This window comes from Protomyctophum bolini (assembly GCF_963924005.1).
Source record: "Protomyctophum bolini genome assembly, chromosome: 3".
Classification (NCBI taxonomy): Eukaryota; Metazoa; Chordata; class Actinopteri; order Myctophiformes; family Myctophidae; genus Protomyctophum; species Protomyctophum bolini.
The window spans coordinates 34,224,896-34,242,419 of record NC_137864.1 but is presented as its reverse complement, the minus strand read 5'-3'; the positions used below and the strand labels follow the sequence as shown (position 1 = coordinate 34,242,419).

General features: G+C 41.3%; 1 protein-coding gene across 1 annotated transcript; it reads left to right on the top strand.

Annotated features, from left to right (window-relative positions):
- The first annotated feature begins 114 nt into the window (after positions 1-114).
- Positions 115-17,020, top strand: klhl2 (kelch-like family member 2). The gene is made up of 15 exons (XM_080759883.1): positions 115-973; positions 2,835-2,954; positions 3,325-3,431; positions 4,690-4,811; positions 5,401-5,563; positions 5,755-5,864; positions 8,224-8,340; positions 8,448-8,597; positions 9,993-10,110; positions 10,747-10,944; positions 11,848-11,949; positions 12,038-12,166; positions 13,585-13,725; positions 14,093-14,236; positions 15,476-17,020. The coding sequence occupies exons 1-15, from the start codon at positions 957-959 to the stop codon at positions 15,502-15,504; spliced, it is 1,767 nt and encodes a 588-aa protein (XP_080616009.1). The 5' UTR covers positions 115-956; the 3' UTR covers positions 15,505-17,020.
- Positions 17,021-17,524: the final 504 nt, after the last annotated feature.

The window sequence follows — 17,524 nt, the reverse complement described above, 5'->3', positions numbered from 1 at the left end:
TTCATGTGACCCAAAACAATGTGCTGTGTTGTATTGAGTGATGGGATGACGTGCAGCAAAGATTCAAAGAATGTCTGGTCTGATTCTAACCCAGGCCAGCTGCAGGAAGAACTATTGCCTTATTATCTATGTGATGTGTTCTAAGCAGGATATTATTGCAAATGAAGGCTATTTATAACGGTGGTTAATTTTGAATGTTGCATTATTCAACCATAAAGTCAAAACAGTGATACATATACGCCTCCTTTATTAATCATTGTTCTCATTCATATCTATCCTGTTTGCTGCGTGTAAGCAGTGTTCACAAACAATTAAATGGGGCTAATAAAAGGCTGGTTATGCTATTACAAGAATTATATTTTTTATGAGTTATGATACTGCAGGTTCACCCTTGGAGTATATGGGTTCACCACCAGTCTTCCACAGCTAGAGGGAGACATCTCTTTCTTCACGGACACCAGGTTCAGCCGGAGGAACGTCTTTGCCGTCATGTCCTTGTTTCTGCATTTCCAATCCGTGATAGCAAAATAACAGGTATACCCCCCCACCCCGCACCGACAGCTCCAGCCTCCTCCGGTAGCTAACGATCCACCTGGGAGCCAGACAGACTGTTCAGTCCGTGACTCGACTGCAGCATTAGGAATTGAGCTCCTCCGTCCGTCCGCCCGGTTCTTGGTGAACGTAGGGAAGCAGCAGCAGCAGGCGGGCCAACACCCCAGCACGGCAAGGCAGGCAGCGAGGCTTGTCACCGCAGTGGCTTCTGTATGAGACGCCGCACAGGGGGCTGCGGGCTGGAGGAGCCCGTGTCGTCGCCTGAGGAAAAGAATTAGACCCGGGGGTCTGGATTTATGATCTAACAAAAGAGACACGCCGTGGTGGATATGGACTGGTGCATGCTGCTGCTCCAGCAGGCTGCCACACTCTGAGAAGCAGCAGCAAGCAGGCAGCACACAACCATGGATGTTCATCCTCTGTAAGTGAGCAAAGAACAAGAGGGGTTGAGGGTTCATCATCATAGTAGATCTGCTGCTGTGACTGATGATGCCGCATTGGTACACAGACACTGCAAAAATCCTGAGCGTCCATTTAACTCTGAGAGTGCACAAATGGAACCAAATGGACCCATATGTGCACTTTCAGAGTTACGAAATGGGTAAGGAAGGGTCTAGCCCCAGCCATAATGTGCCCCTACGCTCAGTCTGTAGCTAAGAATGAGCCCTATAGGGAGGGTCCAGTTTGTTCCATTTGTACTACCCCCTCAGAGTGAACATGAAGATTTATTTTAGCTTGGGTGTTTTTTTGGTTGCGGTTTAATTGTTACTGAAAATGTCATGATGCAAGAATGTGATGTGATGTGACATTCCGATGCAAGAATGTGATGTGTGTGTGGGTGTTTGTTGAGCTATGCACGTACTGTATAGTGTATAGGCTATTGAATATTAGCTGAGAGATATAAAGCGATAGATGCTCACATCTACCATGCATTAATTAGTCTGTCATGAGGAACCAATGTTCTTCAAATTCACTGTGTGGGCTCTTGGATTAAAGGATAGGAAAATCTAAGTGAGGTTAGTTCTGTCTCTGGTTCAGAAAGGCAAGTCCCAGGTGACTTGAGAACTTGAAAGTGTGGTCTGGATGGTTCATGAACAAGATCAGAGAAATTTATTTTGTCCATTTAATGCTTTATCAAATAAAAATAGTATTTTGAAATCAATTATTTGACAGACATGGAGCCAGTTAGTGATGTGATCCACTTTCTGGATATTGATTGAATTAGTCAGAAAATACATTAAGCTAAGGCTAGCTAACACAAAACAGTCCTGTTTCCTTTGTATTGAATTAATCAACAGCATTTACACAGTAAGGATGTTGACTGCTATAGGGATATTCTTTTAGGGAAGCTTGTAAAGACACCAATTGTCACCTTGCATTGTCTCCTTTCATTCTTATATTCTCGAGGTGATTGCTGATTTTGGAATTGTCTTATGTGGCTCGAAATTGATGGCACATCCAATATTTCATTCATTGATATTGTTGGTGTCATTTATACACCATCTGGTGCATAAACTCATTTTGTAGTTTTCCATAATCTCTGAGCAGGTAGATGTTGAACAGAATCGTCCCCCGTATGGAGCCTTGGGGAACTGTGCATACAGTATATCTGTATCCGCCCAGTAATTACAGGTGACACTAAAGTAGTGTGTAGTAGCACTGCCAGAAAGAAACAACCAATTTTTTTCCTAGTAATACTAAAACTGAAATTCTGCCATTGTGTTTGAAGAGTAAAGACCCACTCCGCTAAATGAAACATGCTTGGCTTTGGTTGTGTGACCTGTCACACCATGCTAACATCCTCTGTCAGTGTGCCCCACATCGAACCAAATGTTCTAGTGAGTTCTCATCTGCAAAACCAGATTTAGGATGTTATAAAACATACTTAGAGCTGTGCAGAGGAAACTACCAGGCTTTATTTTCAGTGGTAAGTGGATGTCATTTATGAACAAGAGCAGTCGCAGTGCTGTGGTTGAAATCCTGACTGGAAGATATCAAAGCATTTGTTTAGTACCAAGAAGTTGTTCAGTAGAAGGTTTGATATAGATCTTACAATAGTTTTAAGAGTGGCTTGATGACTGCAGGTTTTAGATGGGGGTTTAGTTTTAGAATTTGGGGGTTAAAAATATAGAGTATGAATGGATTGGGGTTGGGGACTGAATAGTTAATTGCGGGTTCTCAGAACTATGCACAATGATTGTGAGTGAATGTGAAGTCTGTCATGGGCAGCATTATGATCTACAATGTGCTTGTCCGTGTGTCTGTACGCTCATCCCTCTCAGCTGTACCAGACTCAGTCCACATCCGTTGGACAAGGAGGATGGTGTAGAGAGACAAGGCCCCGTTACGCTCAACCCACGACACATGCGAAAGGCCTTCAAAGTTATGAATGAGTTGCGCAGGTAACCCACGTACACAGACACACACACACACACCTTCTCACTCTCTTTCTCTCTAGTTATCCGTGACACTTTGTGAGCTTGTAGATCGGCTACTTTCTGTGTGCAACCACCATGTGCAACAAAGTTAACAAACTAAGAATAAATCACACTTCAATCTCAGTGCAGTGATTATTTTTGAGGGGCACTAGCCCCTCAGAAGCATGGCTTTCCGAAATCACATCATAGGCCAGCCAAGTCTATGTACTTTTAATTATAAGTTCGCCTTTGCCTACATCTAGAACCCTCTTGTTATTTCTGTATTCCGTGCATGCATTCTGTCTCTGTTTCTCTGTTTGTAATCATGTCATTGGTGCATCGTGTCTCTCTCCAGTCAGAGCCTGCTCTGTGATGTGACCATAGTCGCAGAGGACGTGGAGATTGCTGCTCACAGGGTGGTCCTGGCTGCCGGGAGTCCTTACTTCCACGCCATGTTTACAGGTAACCATGCACTGCTGTTTCTGATGGTGTGCACTAGGCTTTGGATCTGGAATCTGAGGAACCGGATCCAACATTGAGGAACCAGAATGTCTTCCATCACATTTGGAACCGGTTTAAACTTTATCACACTGTCGGAGCTGGTATGTGGAATTCTACCAGTGGTTATGGTTATCAAACTTTGCAATTTCAAGGACCACCATAACTTTGAGAGTGTACAGATGGAACCAAATCGACCCTTACAGATCAAATTGATTTGGTTCCATTGGTTCCAAATTTGGTTCCGTAAGGTTCTAACATTTGTTCACTCTTAGCTACAGACCTGTAAGGGTCTATTTGGAACCCCCTCAAGTAACCCAGGACCTCACTTTTACAATAATATGTATGCAATACTGTATAAGTCAGAATTGTATGAAGACCAAATTATATACATTAAAATATAGGAATTGTTAAAGGGAACCATTAAGGAATCAGACCGTTAACCCATTCTGACCTGAGATCAGATTCTAAAAATGTCTTCTACATCCTGACAGTTTTCACTCTGACCTGAGATCTTTTTCTTTTCATTTGTGTTTTTCATAAATTATGCTACTGTGATTAATGATCACAGACTATTATTATTATTATTTGTATTATATAAAAAGGTGGGCAAAATAAGCTTTATGCTTCAGCCCATACCTTTTCGGTTAAAACTAGTCACTGCGTTGACTAAGTATTGCTTCAACCTATTTTGTTTATCTGTTTTGTAAAAATGACCGAAATAAAGATTCAAACTAAAAAAAAACTCAAACTCAGATTAAAAAAAATTCTTCTATGTCAGTCGCTCTTCGATTTTTCAAAAATAGCAGACCTACAGTACAAGCTCGTAGCACGTCACTCGGTGGCGCGCTATGAGCTTGTAGATCTGCTATTTTTCAATAGCTAAAGCACGACATGATGCTAACACCAAAATGGGTTAAGAGGGACTTGTTAAAATCCTAACCATAGTGCACACATAGCCAAGACACAAGCTAAGGTAAGATTACCATAATAACAGCCTGATTTTGGTGGCTTCGTCTTAATGGTAGACCATCACATCCTGTAATTTATGTCAAACAAATCCTTGGAAGGCTAACATTATATCCTGTATGAGCAACACGTATACAGTATGTCATACCAAAGCAGAAACTATTAGATGGGAAACGTACGTACGTGTGTGTGTGTGTGTGTGTGTGTGTGTGTGTGTGTGTGTGTGTGTGTGTGTGTGTGTGTGTGTGTTCAGGGGAGATGGCAGAGAGCAGAGCAAAGAGGGTGAGGATTAAGGAGATGGATGGATGGACTCTGGGTCTGCTTGTGGACTACATTTACACTGCTGAGATAGGGGTCACTGAGGACAATGTACAGGTACTGTATGTATGCAACTATGCACACGCACTCAGTCGCAGTGTACAAGATACCATGTCTACATTATGTAGAGTCACACACATACTGTTGATATACTCTGCACACACAGTGTATGCACCTATATTGGCAGCAGGTCAACACACACACACACACACACACACACACACACACACACACACACACACACACACACACACATTTGGATTGCTGTGTCTTTATGATGCCCACTTCTCATGCACTTGGAAATACCAGTGCTATTTCATTCATTATTCCATTCTTTCCTTTATTTATTCTGGGACTCTCATTGAGAGCAAGCTCTTTGTACTTGTTTTATATTCCTGATCACAGGAATATAAAACACTATACATAATGAATAACAAACCACATTACAACGTCACAGATGCAGTCAATATGTACAGTAGTGTGTCCTCAATTATGATGGTGATTATGCTGCCATCTGTGTTAGTCTGTCTTTATCTCCTTGTTTATGCACGGGTAAAGAATGTGCAGTATATGATCATACTTCAAGACAAGTAAAACATGCTGTTTGCACGTGTGTGTGTGTGTGTGTGTGTGTGTGTGTGTGTAGGCTCTGCTGCCCGCGGCAGGGCTCCTCCAGCTGACGGAGGTGAGGAAGGCCTGCTGTGAGTTCCTCAGCTCTCAGCTCCACCCCTCCAACTGTCTGGGAATACGAGCCTTTGCAGACCTCCACGCCTGCTCCCAACTTCTCACCCAGGCCAACTGCTATGCTGGTATGTGAAGACCTACAGAGTGTGTCTGTGCTGTGCGTGCGTTGAGAGAGAAACCGACAGAAGGAAATAGGGTAGAGTGGAGGAGGGATTGAGAGGAAGATGAATGTGAGCGAGAGAAGAGTGGGCAGAGCTAACGGTGAAACGTGGTCATGTTGATCAGAACTGTCATGTTGGGTTTGTTTGTTTGACAGAACAACACTTTGCTGAGGTGGTTGGAACTGAGGAGTTCCTCAACCTGGGCATGGACCAGGTGTCCAGCCTCATTGCCAGTGACAAACTCACCATCCCCACGGAGGAGAAGGTACAGTATACACACATGCACAGGCGCACATGTACACGCACACTACATTACATTTAGTGAGGCGCACAACAGGCTCACACATACAGTACATACAGTACACACAGCATACACAATCAAATAAGCTGTTATTTTTGGAATCACTGGTGCCAGCTGAGATAATTGTCCCATGAGTTCTTTTGTGTCATTAATAGAGGTTGTGTCAGCTTTTCCACATTTATCTACCGGTAATTGCCGTTTTTTATTTAATTTCAATGCACCTGTAATTCTCCACTTGTTCTTCACAACGTTGTTACTTAAAGGGATAGTTAAGTTCACCCCCAAAATGACTTTATTTCTATCGATTACTCACACCATGGAGAATTCATGGATATGTTTTTGTCGCATTCCTAAGCCAATCATTTGATCTATATGCTCCCTATAGAGACACAAAGGAGAATCTTTCTGTTTCAGGGAACCACTGCTGGTTAGCAAATTATTGGCTTTGGAATTCAACAAAAACTACAAAAATATCCATGAAGTCTCCATAGGGTGAGTAATCGATAGAAAAAGTCATTTTGGGAGTGAACAATGCCTTTTAACACTTTAATTTATGATGCTGCCAGAGGTCTTCAGAATAAAGGTGCTAGAGTGCCAAGCAGATGAGCGGATTTTACTCTGAAATGCCCCGATTTCCATTTCCTCCCAAAACCGGGAGATATAATGTTCCATTACTACCTTGCGTTGTCTGATCTCTCTTTAGAAGCGTTAATACCGGTATTCCAAACGAGATGCTTGGTTAAGTAAGAAATTTGGACAGAACATCGTCGTTCTGATCAAAACCAAGGACAGCGCCGTAGGTTTAGAGATGATGACTACATTTGTCGCCCTTTTAATAGTATGCAGCATGTTTAACAGATTATATAAAAGTAAAAGTTTAGAGTGCTGTGAATGAACGAATGAACTGTGAATTTAATTTTTGTGTCTGGCTGCCTTTCACAGACCATCCCTTTCAGGATTATTCAGACACAATGTACACATATTATCTGTGCTAATGCACAGATAAGTGCACTAGAGTGGAGGGCAAGAGAGAGATGCTGTGTGTGCACAAGTAAATTATTATAAATTAATTTTCACAAAACTTGGATTAGAGATTAAACCTGGATTTAACAGATATCCTGGCTTAATATATGCTGGATCAGCGATTAACCGGTTTCATGAAAGATGGTTAATCTTGCCAGATTAAGTTTGCCAGTTAACCTGGATATGTTGAGGCTTGATTCAGTTTCATGAAAGCAATGCCACACTAGTTACCATGGAAACTAATGCTGTGGACCAGGCTAACAGCCAGGTTAACCTAATCCTAATGTCTTTACTTTTCATTAAGGTTTATGTTGCCTTGTTTTAATCGGTCTGCATAAAAGGACTAATTTAAACACTATATACAAAATCAAAGAACCAAAATATATAGGCTGCACAACCTCATCATGACAGCTTGTGAGCTTGTAGATCAGCTACTTTTGGTGAATGTGGTAAAGAAGAATTATTACATTATATTATTAAAAAATTGTAAAGGTGAAAACATATTACCATTTACTTATTGTTTTAACATGTACATATCACCATTGTAACATTTCACCCACTATTGAACCCATTCACCAGTTTGGCCAAATATCACGATGCTACAGTATCATTATGCTTACAATATTAAGAATTCTGTTACATTTATTATGACGATTTCATTATGAAGTTTTAAGTTAAAAGTAATGGTAAAATGTAGACTATATTTTTGAGGTACCGGTAGTTAATCATTCAGTCTATCCACTATTGAGAGTATTTTCTCTTAATTACAGCAGCAGTATTTCTTTTAGAAGCTTAAGTCCTTGTATCAGCAAGTCTGGAATAGATTAGTAAAGATACTGAGATATACAGAAGGGGGCAGTAATGCAACTATTAAGGATGCCAACTGCCATTCCACCGAATGGGTCTAGACTCTAGAGAGATCATAACTTGACTTACTTGACTTATTCCTGTAGGCTCCTAGGTGGAGCATAGGGCCGCAATCACTGCGAGAGATCATAAAGCCAGGCTTTATGATCCTGGCTCGATAAATCCACCCATTCTAAGCCTTGCTTGGCTTTAGTGGAATGGAATAAACCAGGCTGTACAGACCAGGATTTAACAAGCCTGGTTTTGGTTTAAATCCTGGATTAGTTAATCCAAGTTTCGTGAAACAGGCCCCAGGGCTCCCAGGGTTTTCCAAACATAATTTTAGTTATTTTTCATCCTCTAGTATTATGACGGTGTCACTTGCTGTAAAGAACTGATTTCCGTGCGACTCAGTATAGATTAAGCTTTAGAATGCTTTGTGCTTCATGTGAAGGTATTTGAAGCTGTGATTGCTTGGGTCAACCACGACAAAGATGTCCGCCAGGAACACCTGGCTCACCTGATGGAGCATGTCCGCCTGCCGCTGCTCTCCAGGGAATACCTGGTACAAGTACGTACTGTACGTCGTTGCTCTGCATCCCGCATGCTGCTTTGAAATACAACATGCAGAGTTTGAAATTGTGTTGCTCTGTCTGTCTCTGTGATTGGCTGGGTCAGCGGGTGGAGGAGGAGTCTCTGGTTAAAAACAGCAGTGCGTGTAAAGATTACCTGATTGAGGCCATGAAGTACCACCTGCTGCCAGCTGACCAACGGGCTCTGATGAAGACAGCCCGCACACGCATGAGGACACCGGCATCCTGCCCAAAGGTACACACACACACACACACACACACAAACACACGTTGTGAGCTGGTAGATCGGCTATGTTCAGTGTTCGACACAGATGCGCAACCATGTACTGTACTATAGATGAAGCATAACCCCAACAACTAAACCTAACCTCTAAATGGCTAATACTAACCCCAACCTTATTTTCTTCCCCCTAATTGTACACCCAACTCCCCAAATCTTGTCCTCTCAATGTCGGCGTCTCAAATTATTGAGACGCCGACATTGAGACTGAGAGGACAAGTTTATACTTGTGGGGACGTTTGGCCCTCAATGGTATAGTAATACAAGTACACACACACACACACACACACACTCATTCAACCTTTATTTAAGATTCTCTGAGAAATCATTGAGCAGCATCTCAGCATCATTTGCAATGATGCTGAGAAGCCTGAGATTATAAACAAATTAAGCATCAGCATAAGCTCAACAATAAAAACAATCCATTGACAACGGTCAATTAAAACAGCTACAGGTATTCAATGGATATTGAGTTAGTTCCTAAAATAGCCAGTAGGTACCAGGGTATTCAGTTTGAGGTCCTGTTCGAATTGCTTCCAAGAACCTGGTGCATCAATACTGAAAGCAGACTTTCCCAGGTCAGATCTGGCATGAGGTACCTGAAGAACCATATGAAAAGAGAAGGGAACCTGCACACTCGTATGCTCCAGAAAATAACTTTTATTGACGACGTTTCGAGCCAAGGCTCTTCATCTGGTCAAACTCAAGATGTCAGTGATCTGACCTGAAGAACCAGCCATTCACTGGAGTGAGTTCAAATTTGACGGTGTTTCTGGTATCATAGATGTAATGTGTGATGCTCATTCTCTGGCTTTGTACGTGCATATACACTGATCTGTACTGCACCCCACCACCACCCTCACCACCCTCACAGACTGATGTCTGCTACAGAGGTAGTGCTTAAACCAGCTGCAAGCAGATGAGTAGCCTTTCTATAAGAAATGGTCCACGGTGTCAAATGCTGGTCTATGGAAATAGCTGCAGCTATCTTATCGTCTAGTTATGAGATTGTCTAGAACCAGGGTGACAGACAGCTGTGGTGTTGCTATGATGAGCTCTAAAGCCGGAATGATGTGGACGTAGAATAGACTGTCGTGTTAGGAATGGTTTGAGCTGGTGGTTATTTATTTACTAGGATTTGCAGAATAATTGAAAGTGGTGGTTTTATTTTTCCGGACAGCCTTCCCGAATTCCGTTGCATCCGAGTGACCGACGCGCAATGAGTGAGGACAAGAAAAAATGTCCTCAATTATTGTGATTTCCCCTCACGTTTCTCTTCTGGAGCACGTTTGGTCATCACAAAAAAAGAAGTACATAGTCACACACTGATCTTGTTGTACTGTATGCTAGGTGATGATTGTGGTAGGAGGCCAGGCTCCCAAGGCCATCCGGAGTGTGGAGTGTTATGACTTTGAGGAGCAGCGTTGGTACCAAGTGGCTGAGCTCCCCACCAGGAGGTGCAGGGCAGGTAGGAAACACTTAACACTTCACCATCTGTATGATTCTCCACATAAGTCAATATATTGTTACATACAGAATTCTACATGCGTATAATCTATATATCATCGCTGTGGTTTACAAAGCTTGTAGTTCCTACAAGGTCAAAATGTCTTTTGATTGCAATGCGGTGTGAACTTTTAGACCAGCTATTTTGCTACTACACTGTCACTTTAGTGATATTTAATAATGAATAATAATGTAAAAAAAATAATCTACCCAGTTGGTTGTCATTGTAGATCAGTGGATCCCAAACCTTTTAGCTCAAGACACAAAAGAGAAATTAAACGTTTGCCCGGAACCCAAACTAGTGAAAATAGCAGATCTACAAGCTCAATGCGTCTCTTTGTGCCGCTTTGTAGGCTATTTTCACTACTACTTAAACATTTGTTTTCTAATTTATGGAATTTATTTAATTTTAATTTTATCTGAAAACAATCATTACATTTGTTGTGAATTCAGTTTTTTTGTTATGTTTTGAAATAATAATTAAAAACAAAATGTAGGAAACAAAAAAAATAAAGGGACTGACCCAGTTCCCAAACCCAGTTTGGGAACCAGTGTTGTAGTCGATAATGTGTGTGTCCTCTGTGTTGCTCCGTGCTAGGGGTGGTGTACGTGGGTGGGTGTGTTTATGCGGTTGGAGGTTTTAATGGCTCCCTGCGCGTGCGGACGGTGGACTGCTTCGACCCGGCAACAGACAGGTGGACATGTGTGAGCAGCATGCAGGATAGGCGCTCCACGCTTGGAGCAGCTGTTCTCAGCGGACTGCTATATGCCGTGGGAGGCTTTGATGGCAGCACAGGTGTGTACACGACTACATGATGGTTGTCACCATCATGACATTTCAGTTGATGGTTAATTGTCATACGAATAACTGTGATGGATGACTATGAATTGTAAGCAAAAACAATACACAAGGTGTACATACATAACTTAATAAAATCCTATTAATATACAAAAATGATTGACCGGTACCAGTAATCAAAATAATGTACTTAGGCAATACGTTTAAAGGAGCACTCATTTTCAACCTTATTTTCATATAATTGATCCTCACTAATGTTAATCATAATATGGTACCATTTAATAATAACTAATTTCTTTCTAAATCTTTTTTTTTAAATGCTATGTTATTGAGAATTGTTGAAAATTATTGAAAATGTTACAAATTGTCCTGTCGTCCAAAAATAGTGTTGCCAGGTTTCAAGTGTTTAACCCATTGATACCTGGTGCAACCTATACACTGTTATACCTTTGAAACCAGCTGCTACCTCTGTCTCCTTAGTTGTTGCTGTACAATACATGTAGCAACATCATTATTTTATTTTTTAAAGTTTTGAATAAGAATTTGAAGGTTTTTAGAAACAAGGCATTTTTAGAATTGGCCTCAGGTATAAATGGGTCATAGACACGAAATTGAAATTTGACATTACTGCTAATTTCATCCAGCTGTTTTTATACAGTCTATGAAAACTATTCTACTGATTTATGCAAAACAATTGGATTAGCTCAAATATTTGCGATCAGGTATTGATAGATGTGATAATTATGACAGGCCTACTGTACGTGTGTTTGCGCACTCTTGTTCTTCAGTCTTTGTGAGGACCAGATGAAAACATGTTAAACATGTCATATACCTTCATTGAAACTAGGCATTGTATAAATTGACAGATTTTCTCATGATTAATGTGTGCATTATTTGCAGGCCTGTCCACGGTCGAGGCCTATAACCCAAAGACGGATGAATGGTTCCACGTTTTACCCATGAGCACGAGACGCAGCAGTGTCGGAGTTGGAGTTGTCAACGGTGAATAAGTCATATTGTTTTTACCGCTTTATAGTCTCGTAATATTTAGCTCACTGTTGTCTCTCTAACTGTGCATTTGTCTTTCCAGGTATCCTGTATGCAGTGGGTGGGTATGATGGAGCAACCAGACAGTGTCTGAGTACAGTGGAAGCCTACAACCCAAACAGTAATACATGGAGCTACATTACTGAGATGGGCACCCGACGTAGTGGGGCAGGTGTGTGTACAACTGTACATGCTCTTATTTTATAATATGACTGTTCTTTGTTCATGTAACACTTAAATCACTTACAATACAAAGCGGTTCATAAATAATATTGAAATGGTAAAAAATATTGAAATGGTAAAATCCTATATCTGACCTGGCCATCTTCTGTACAGTCCAATAAATGCACTTTTAACACTTTCCTCAGCAGCCAGACACACATGATCCTGCTGACCTTGAATTGAACCAGAGACTCGGCATAAAAGATTTAATCAAAGGGACCACTCTTCCACAAATGAAACAAAATACATTTGCACGCACCACTACTGATGTCCGTAAAGACTACTCTAAACACGACTTAGACATTATTGGCTGCCTCCTAGCGACCTTACTAGCAACCTAGTCAAGGCTTCCTCCTAGGACAATGGGAGTCTGAACGGCATAAAAACCTACTCTGAACGCTGCAATGTGCTGCGAGTGGCGACAGCAGCTATTGTTATGAGCTAACTGGAGCTACAGGAATGCCATAGCAAAACACAGTGAGTGAACCAACAAAAGAACATTGGAAATGAACGGAAACGGGTGCTACAAGAGCTTGTTATACCTGGCAGTTATGACTGAGTAATTTTCTTGTTTCGATAGTGTTCAACCTGCCGTTGTGAGGTCCTCCCTCAAACACTCTCTACAACGATTATTGTTATTGTGTTTGCGTGACTTTTCTCTAAGTCTAGGCCTATGTTTAGGCCTACCACAGTGCCATTACATTCTGATGACAGCAGTTTGTACGTGGCATATACTGTAGTTACAGAGATAAACCAATGAAACAAACTCACCAGCTTGCATGTTGTTAGAAAAAACGTACATTTTGTGAACTAGGATAGCTGAATCTTTGCTTTGTCGGGTAAACCACCGGTGCCGTCAACTCGCTGAAACTTCCACCGCTGTGAGTTAAATATTCTGACCATGTTCAATAGGCTAACTGATCTTCTTAGATCAGCCGATCAACCCTGACAAGGTTTGCTATGGGACATAAAAATTAAGAGCTGATGCTCAGAACAGGGCGGCAAACATCTGTCTTCTTAGCGATTATTCTATCAATTACTATTATGAATATTGAGAAACCTGTTTTTCATCAAACAAATTGATTAGTCTGATTAGCAATTTAAGACATTTTATTTTATACTTTCTTATACAAAAAGTGTTGTGTACAACACAATTTACAAGGTCACATTGCAACACAATGTGATGAGCTTGCAGACTTACTTTGTTTTGTTACTATTTCTGAAAATGTACAATTATTATATTTTTAAATAATCAATTTAAATCGATTAGTTCAATGAACAGTTGCACCCCTAGGGCAGTATCTGCTTTACATGAATAGGCCACTGTTTGGCAAGGGTTGAAACGGCTGAATCCACTTCTGTCTCCAGGTGTGGGTGTGTTGAAAGGCCTGCTCTACACGGTGGGCGGACATGATGGCCCTTTGGTCAGGAAGAGTTGTGAGGTGTACGACCCCGCCTCCAACAGCTGGCGACAGGTAGCAGACATGAACATGTGTCGACGCAACGCAGGTAATACTCACCTGTCACACTGCTACGCACTTGACAACTTGTAGATCAGTGTATTTTAGCGAGTCCCTCACACGCTAAGAAAGTAAATAGCCTCATGTGTAATAAGAATAAGGAGTTTAACCTCACAACCAAAGACAAAAATCTTGTAAGGGATACTACTGTATATAAGCCTTTCTACTGAACAATTGCTCACTCACCTTTGCAGAGGTAAAAAAGATGATGCTGGGATTATATCTACTATATCCGATGATCTTTGATCAGGGGATTACTGAAGGGAAATCCATCCTTGGGACGAACTTAGTATATGAGGTCCAATGTGTACGGTATCTGTGTGTATCTTTTATGTATCTGTGTGTGTGCATTTCAGGTGTGTGTGCTGTGAACAACCTGCTGTATGTGGTGGGAGGAGATGATGGCAGCTGTAACTTAGCCTCTGTTGAGTTTTACAACCCAAACTCTGACAAGTGGACACTACTGCCTGCCTGTATGAGCACGGGACGGAGCTATGCAGGTACACACACACACACACACACACACACACACACACACACACACACACACACACTACTAGAAATACTAAGCAATTATGTACACATGATGTATATACTGTACATACTTACACCAAATACTATGTGCAAATGAATGCACGCTACCGAGCAGTACGCGGCACGGTATCTGCCTTGTTTTAAAGGGATTTGTTAAACATTGCACGTACGCAGGAGTGCTCCTCTCACCTTGCCATAGGAACAACAGTATTGTGAATGGCAATTCATCCATGGAACGCAACAGTGAATATTGTAATCAAGATGTGGGTGCAGTCATACTGACAATACTGTAGTTGTGTATACACATAGCATATATTACACATACTCATGTGTTTATTGAGTATTTTAACACTCAAAATTAATTAAATTAATGATGAAATACAATACAGTGGTGTCATGGATTGGTACTTTGTCAATACAGGAAAAAAGTGACTGAGCTGATGACATGAAAGGTGCTATACAAATAGTTTTAATATTATTAGTTTTATTAATGTACTAAGCAGGTATGTATACTGAATCCATACATAGCGTAGGTATGTACTCACTCAGGCATACTGTGCAGCTACATGATACTACAGCACATGTATGCACTAGTGATGCAAGTCCACTTACAGTAGTCCAGTGTTCTGCTTTAACTAGCTCTATAGCACCATCAAGTGGTAAATCTCAGTATCCAGTACTAATAGTTTGCCACAAGCATTAGTACTCATCAAAAAATCATGTTAAGGACACCCAGATTAATTATGTCTTTGGCCGCAGATCCCCATTTGAAAAAAACGTTCATTTGTTAAAATGTTTCAAAATATAATATAATAAGATTTATTTTTATAGCAGATCTACAATCTCACAACTGAGCTTGTAGATTGTGTAGTATTTTCAAATAACCAATGCATATAGCGTCAAAGTGATTCAACTGATTTTGATGCTATATTAACTCATGGAGAAGACCCCCTGAAGGACGTAGGACACCAGGTCCTAGGACCCCACTTTGAGAACCACTGCTGTAGAGTTACATTTTCAAATTCCGTAAGGAAAAGAAAAATGCTGTTTTGCAGATAACAGAGGTTCCCAAGCAGTTTTCTTTCCCCCCTTTTCTTTTTCTTTTTTCAAAACTTTTTTACAATAGAAACGCTGGCACCTGGTCTGCGTTTCTATTGTAATGTACTGGACACAGGTGTTGTCACTACCTTTCTCCTCCCTCCTAGGTGTCACTATGATTGACAAGCCCTTATGACTGCGCTGAGTGCTACCGTCGCTGAACATTTTTTGAAGCGGAAGCTGATCTCCTTCTGCTGAACGCTGACCTGGGTTCTATACCTATGATGCCAACGCCTGCACCTGAGGCTCTGTGTCCACACAGGGGCACCGATGATGATGATTAGGATGTTGATGAGGAGTAGGTAGATGATGAAGACTATTGCACTTAAAACATAAAACGGGAATGGAACTGTTTAGTTTTTATCCTCTTGCCAAACAGGACTGCAACAGAGACCAAGGGATTTGAGAGTGGGAGGGGGGTGCAGTATAACCTCCTGTTTTTAAGCACCGCTGTACTACTAATGTAAGTGAAACTACTGATGATGCTGAGGACCTGCTGTACAGAGTAACGTCACTGAGCCAACTTTGTCGGACATCGCCTTACTTAAGCCTTGTCCTACGAGCAAGGAAGAGGGGCATTTGGGATTATTATCTCGCTCCTTATCCCCCCGCTACCGTTTATTTCATCTTCCTGAGAAGTGAGTGTGTGTGCGCGTGTGTGTGTGTTTGTGCGTGTGCTTGCATGTATGCATACAGTACGTGCTTGCTTGCGCATGTGAGCATGTATGTATGTATGTCGTACTATGTATGTGCAGAGGTGCACCTGGTCTGATGAAGAGCGTGACCTCTAACCTCTTGGTGTCAAAAAAAGAGAAAAGAAAGTGGCTGAATGCCAAGTGACATGTGTATTTTTTTCCTGTACCACATCACCTTCCGTTTTTATTGTGCTATTTGATCGGAGGGTGCTGGGATTTCAGGTTTGTTCTGAAGGAAAACGTTCTCCTGATAACACTTTGTATTGTTTGGTTACCAGAGGATGTTGGCTGAGCCTGCATGTGTTCGCCTTGCACAAAGCAGTTGTAGAAGGAAAAAAAAGACTTTTATGTGGTCAATTGCAGCCAGGACTGAAAGGCTGAAATGTCGTTCCATGGTGCCAAAACAAGTGACAGTCGGACGCTGTTGTTTTTTTGTTTTTTTTAAGCAGTTGAATTTTAATTTGTGCTTAACTGTCGCTCGTCAGCAGCGATGTTTGTTGCTGTCGTTAAAACCACCGTTGACAGCAGGTGATTGTCGGCTGAACTAACTGCATGGTCCTAATCTTTGACCTCCTACCCTTGAACTATGAAAAAAGACACTGACCTTCCTAACCCTTGATCTGTTGTCCTTGTGTAGCTGCCCCTTGTTAACTACTGCACACTCTCGACTGAATATGAATGTGCCAATTTCGATGTCTTATTATTTCTGTCTTTATTACTCTCTTCTCCTGTATTCTCTCTCTCTATCTCTCTCTCTCTCTCTCTCTGGAACGTGACCAAACCTATTCTTTGATTCTATTCTCTCTAGCCTCTCTCCTGTTCTTGATAATTGCTAATAAGTATTGATATCGCTGTCTCTTATCAGTGTATTGAGGAATGTCATGTAAGCTAATGAACTTTGAAATGTTTCATTACATGTTTTATATTATCATTAATAAATATGCTTCTTGTATTTAAAGTCGCAAACTGATGTACACTAGGCCTTACCACTTCTGTGTAGAAATGTGTAAAAGCATATTATAGCATAGTTATCTGTATGATAACCTGACAGCTATGATTAGATGGATGCAAAGTAGGTTCCGGAGACCCCCAGGGGTCCTTGAGGAGGTTCCACAAGGACCCTTACAGGTCTGTATCTGAGTTATTGAGATCCTTATGAGTTATGGAGAATGCAATGGAGATCCTTTAAGTTTGCATTGAGAACCACAGCATTTACACATCTGTGAGGAATCACTTCCACCTTTAACAACTATTTTTGTAATAATTTAACAGCTTTATTTTCTCACTTAAAATGTCATCAACTTAAATCTTATGTTATACATTGGTTACATGACTCCCCTCAATCCCTGCCCTGGGGCACCATAACAAAAATAATCCAGCCCATCTCTGCTGCATCACTCCAAATGGTATGAAAGCCCATCTCGTCGCTCATTGGCTGTCGCTGTAGAAACTCTCTGCTCA

Bases quoted from the DNA above. Each gene is read 5' to 3' on its own strand.
- klhl2 (XM_080759883.1), top strand. The intron at 2,955-3,324 runs GTAACCCACGTA...GTCTCTCTCCAG, and splicing joins GTTATGAATGAGTTGCGCAG to TCAGAGCCTGCTCTGTGATG. The intron at 10,945-11,847 runs GTGTGTACACGA...CATTATTTGCAG, and splicing joins AGGCTTTGATGGCAGCACAG to GCCTGTCCACGGTCGAGGCC.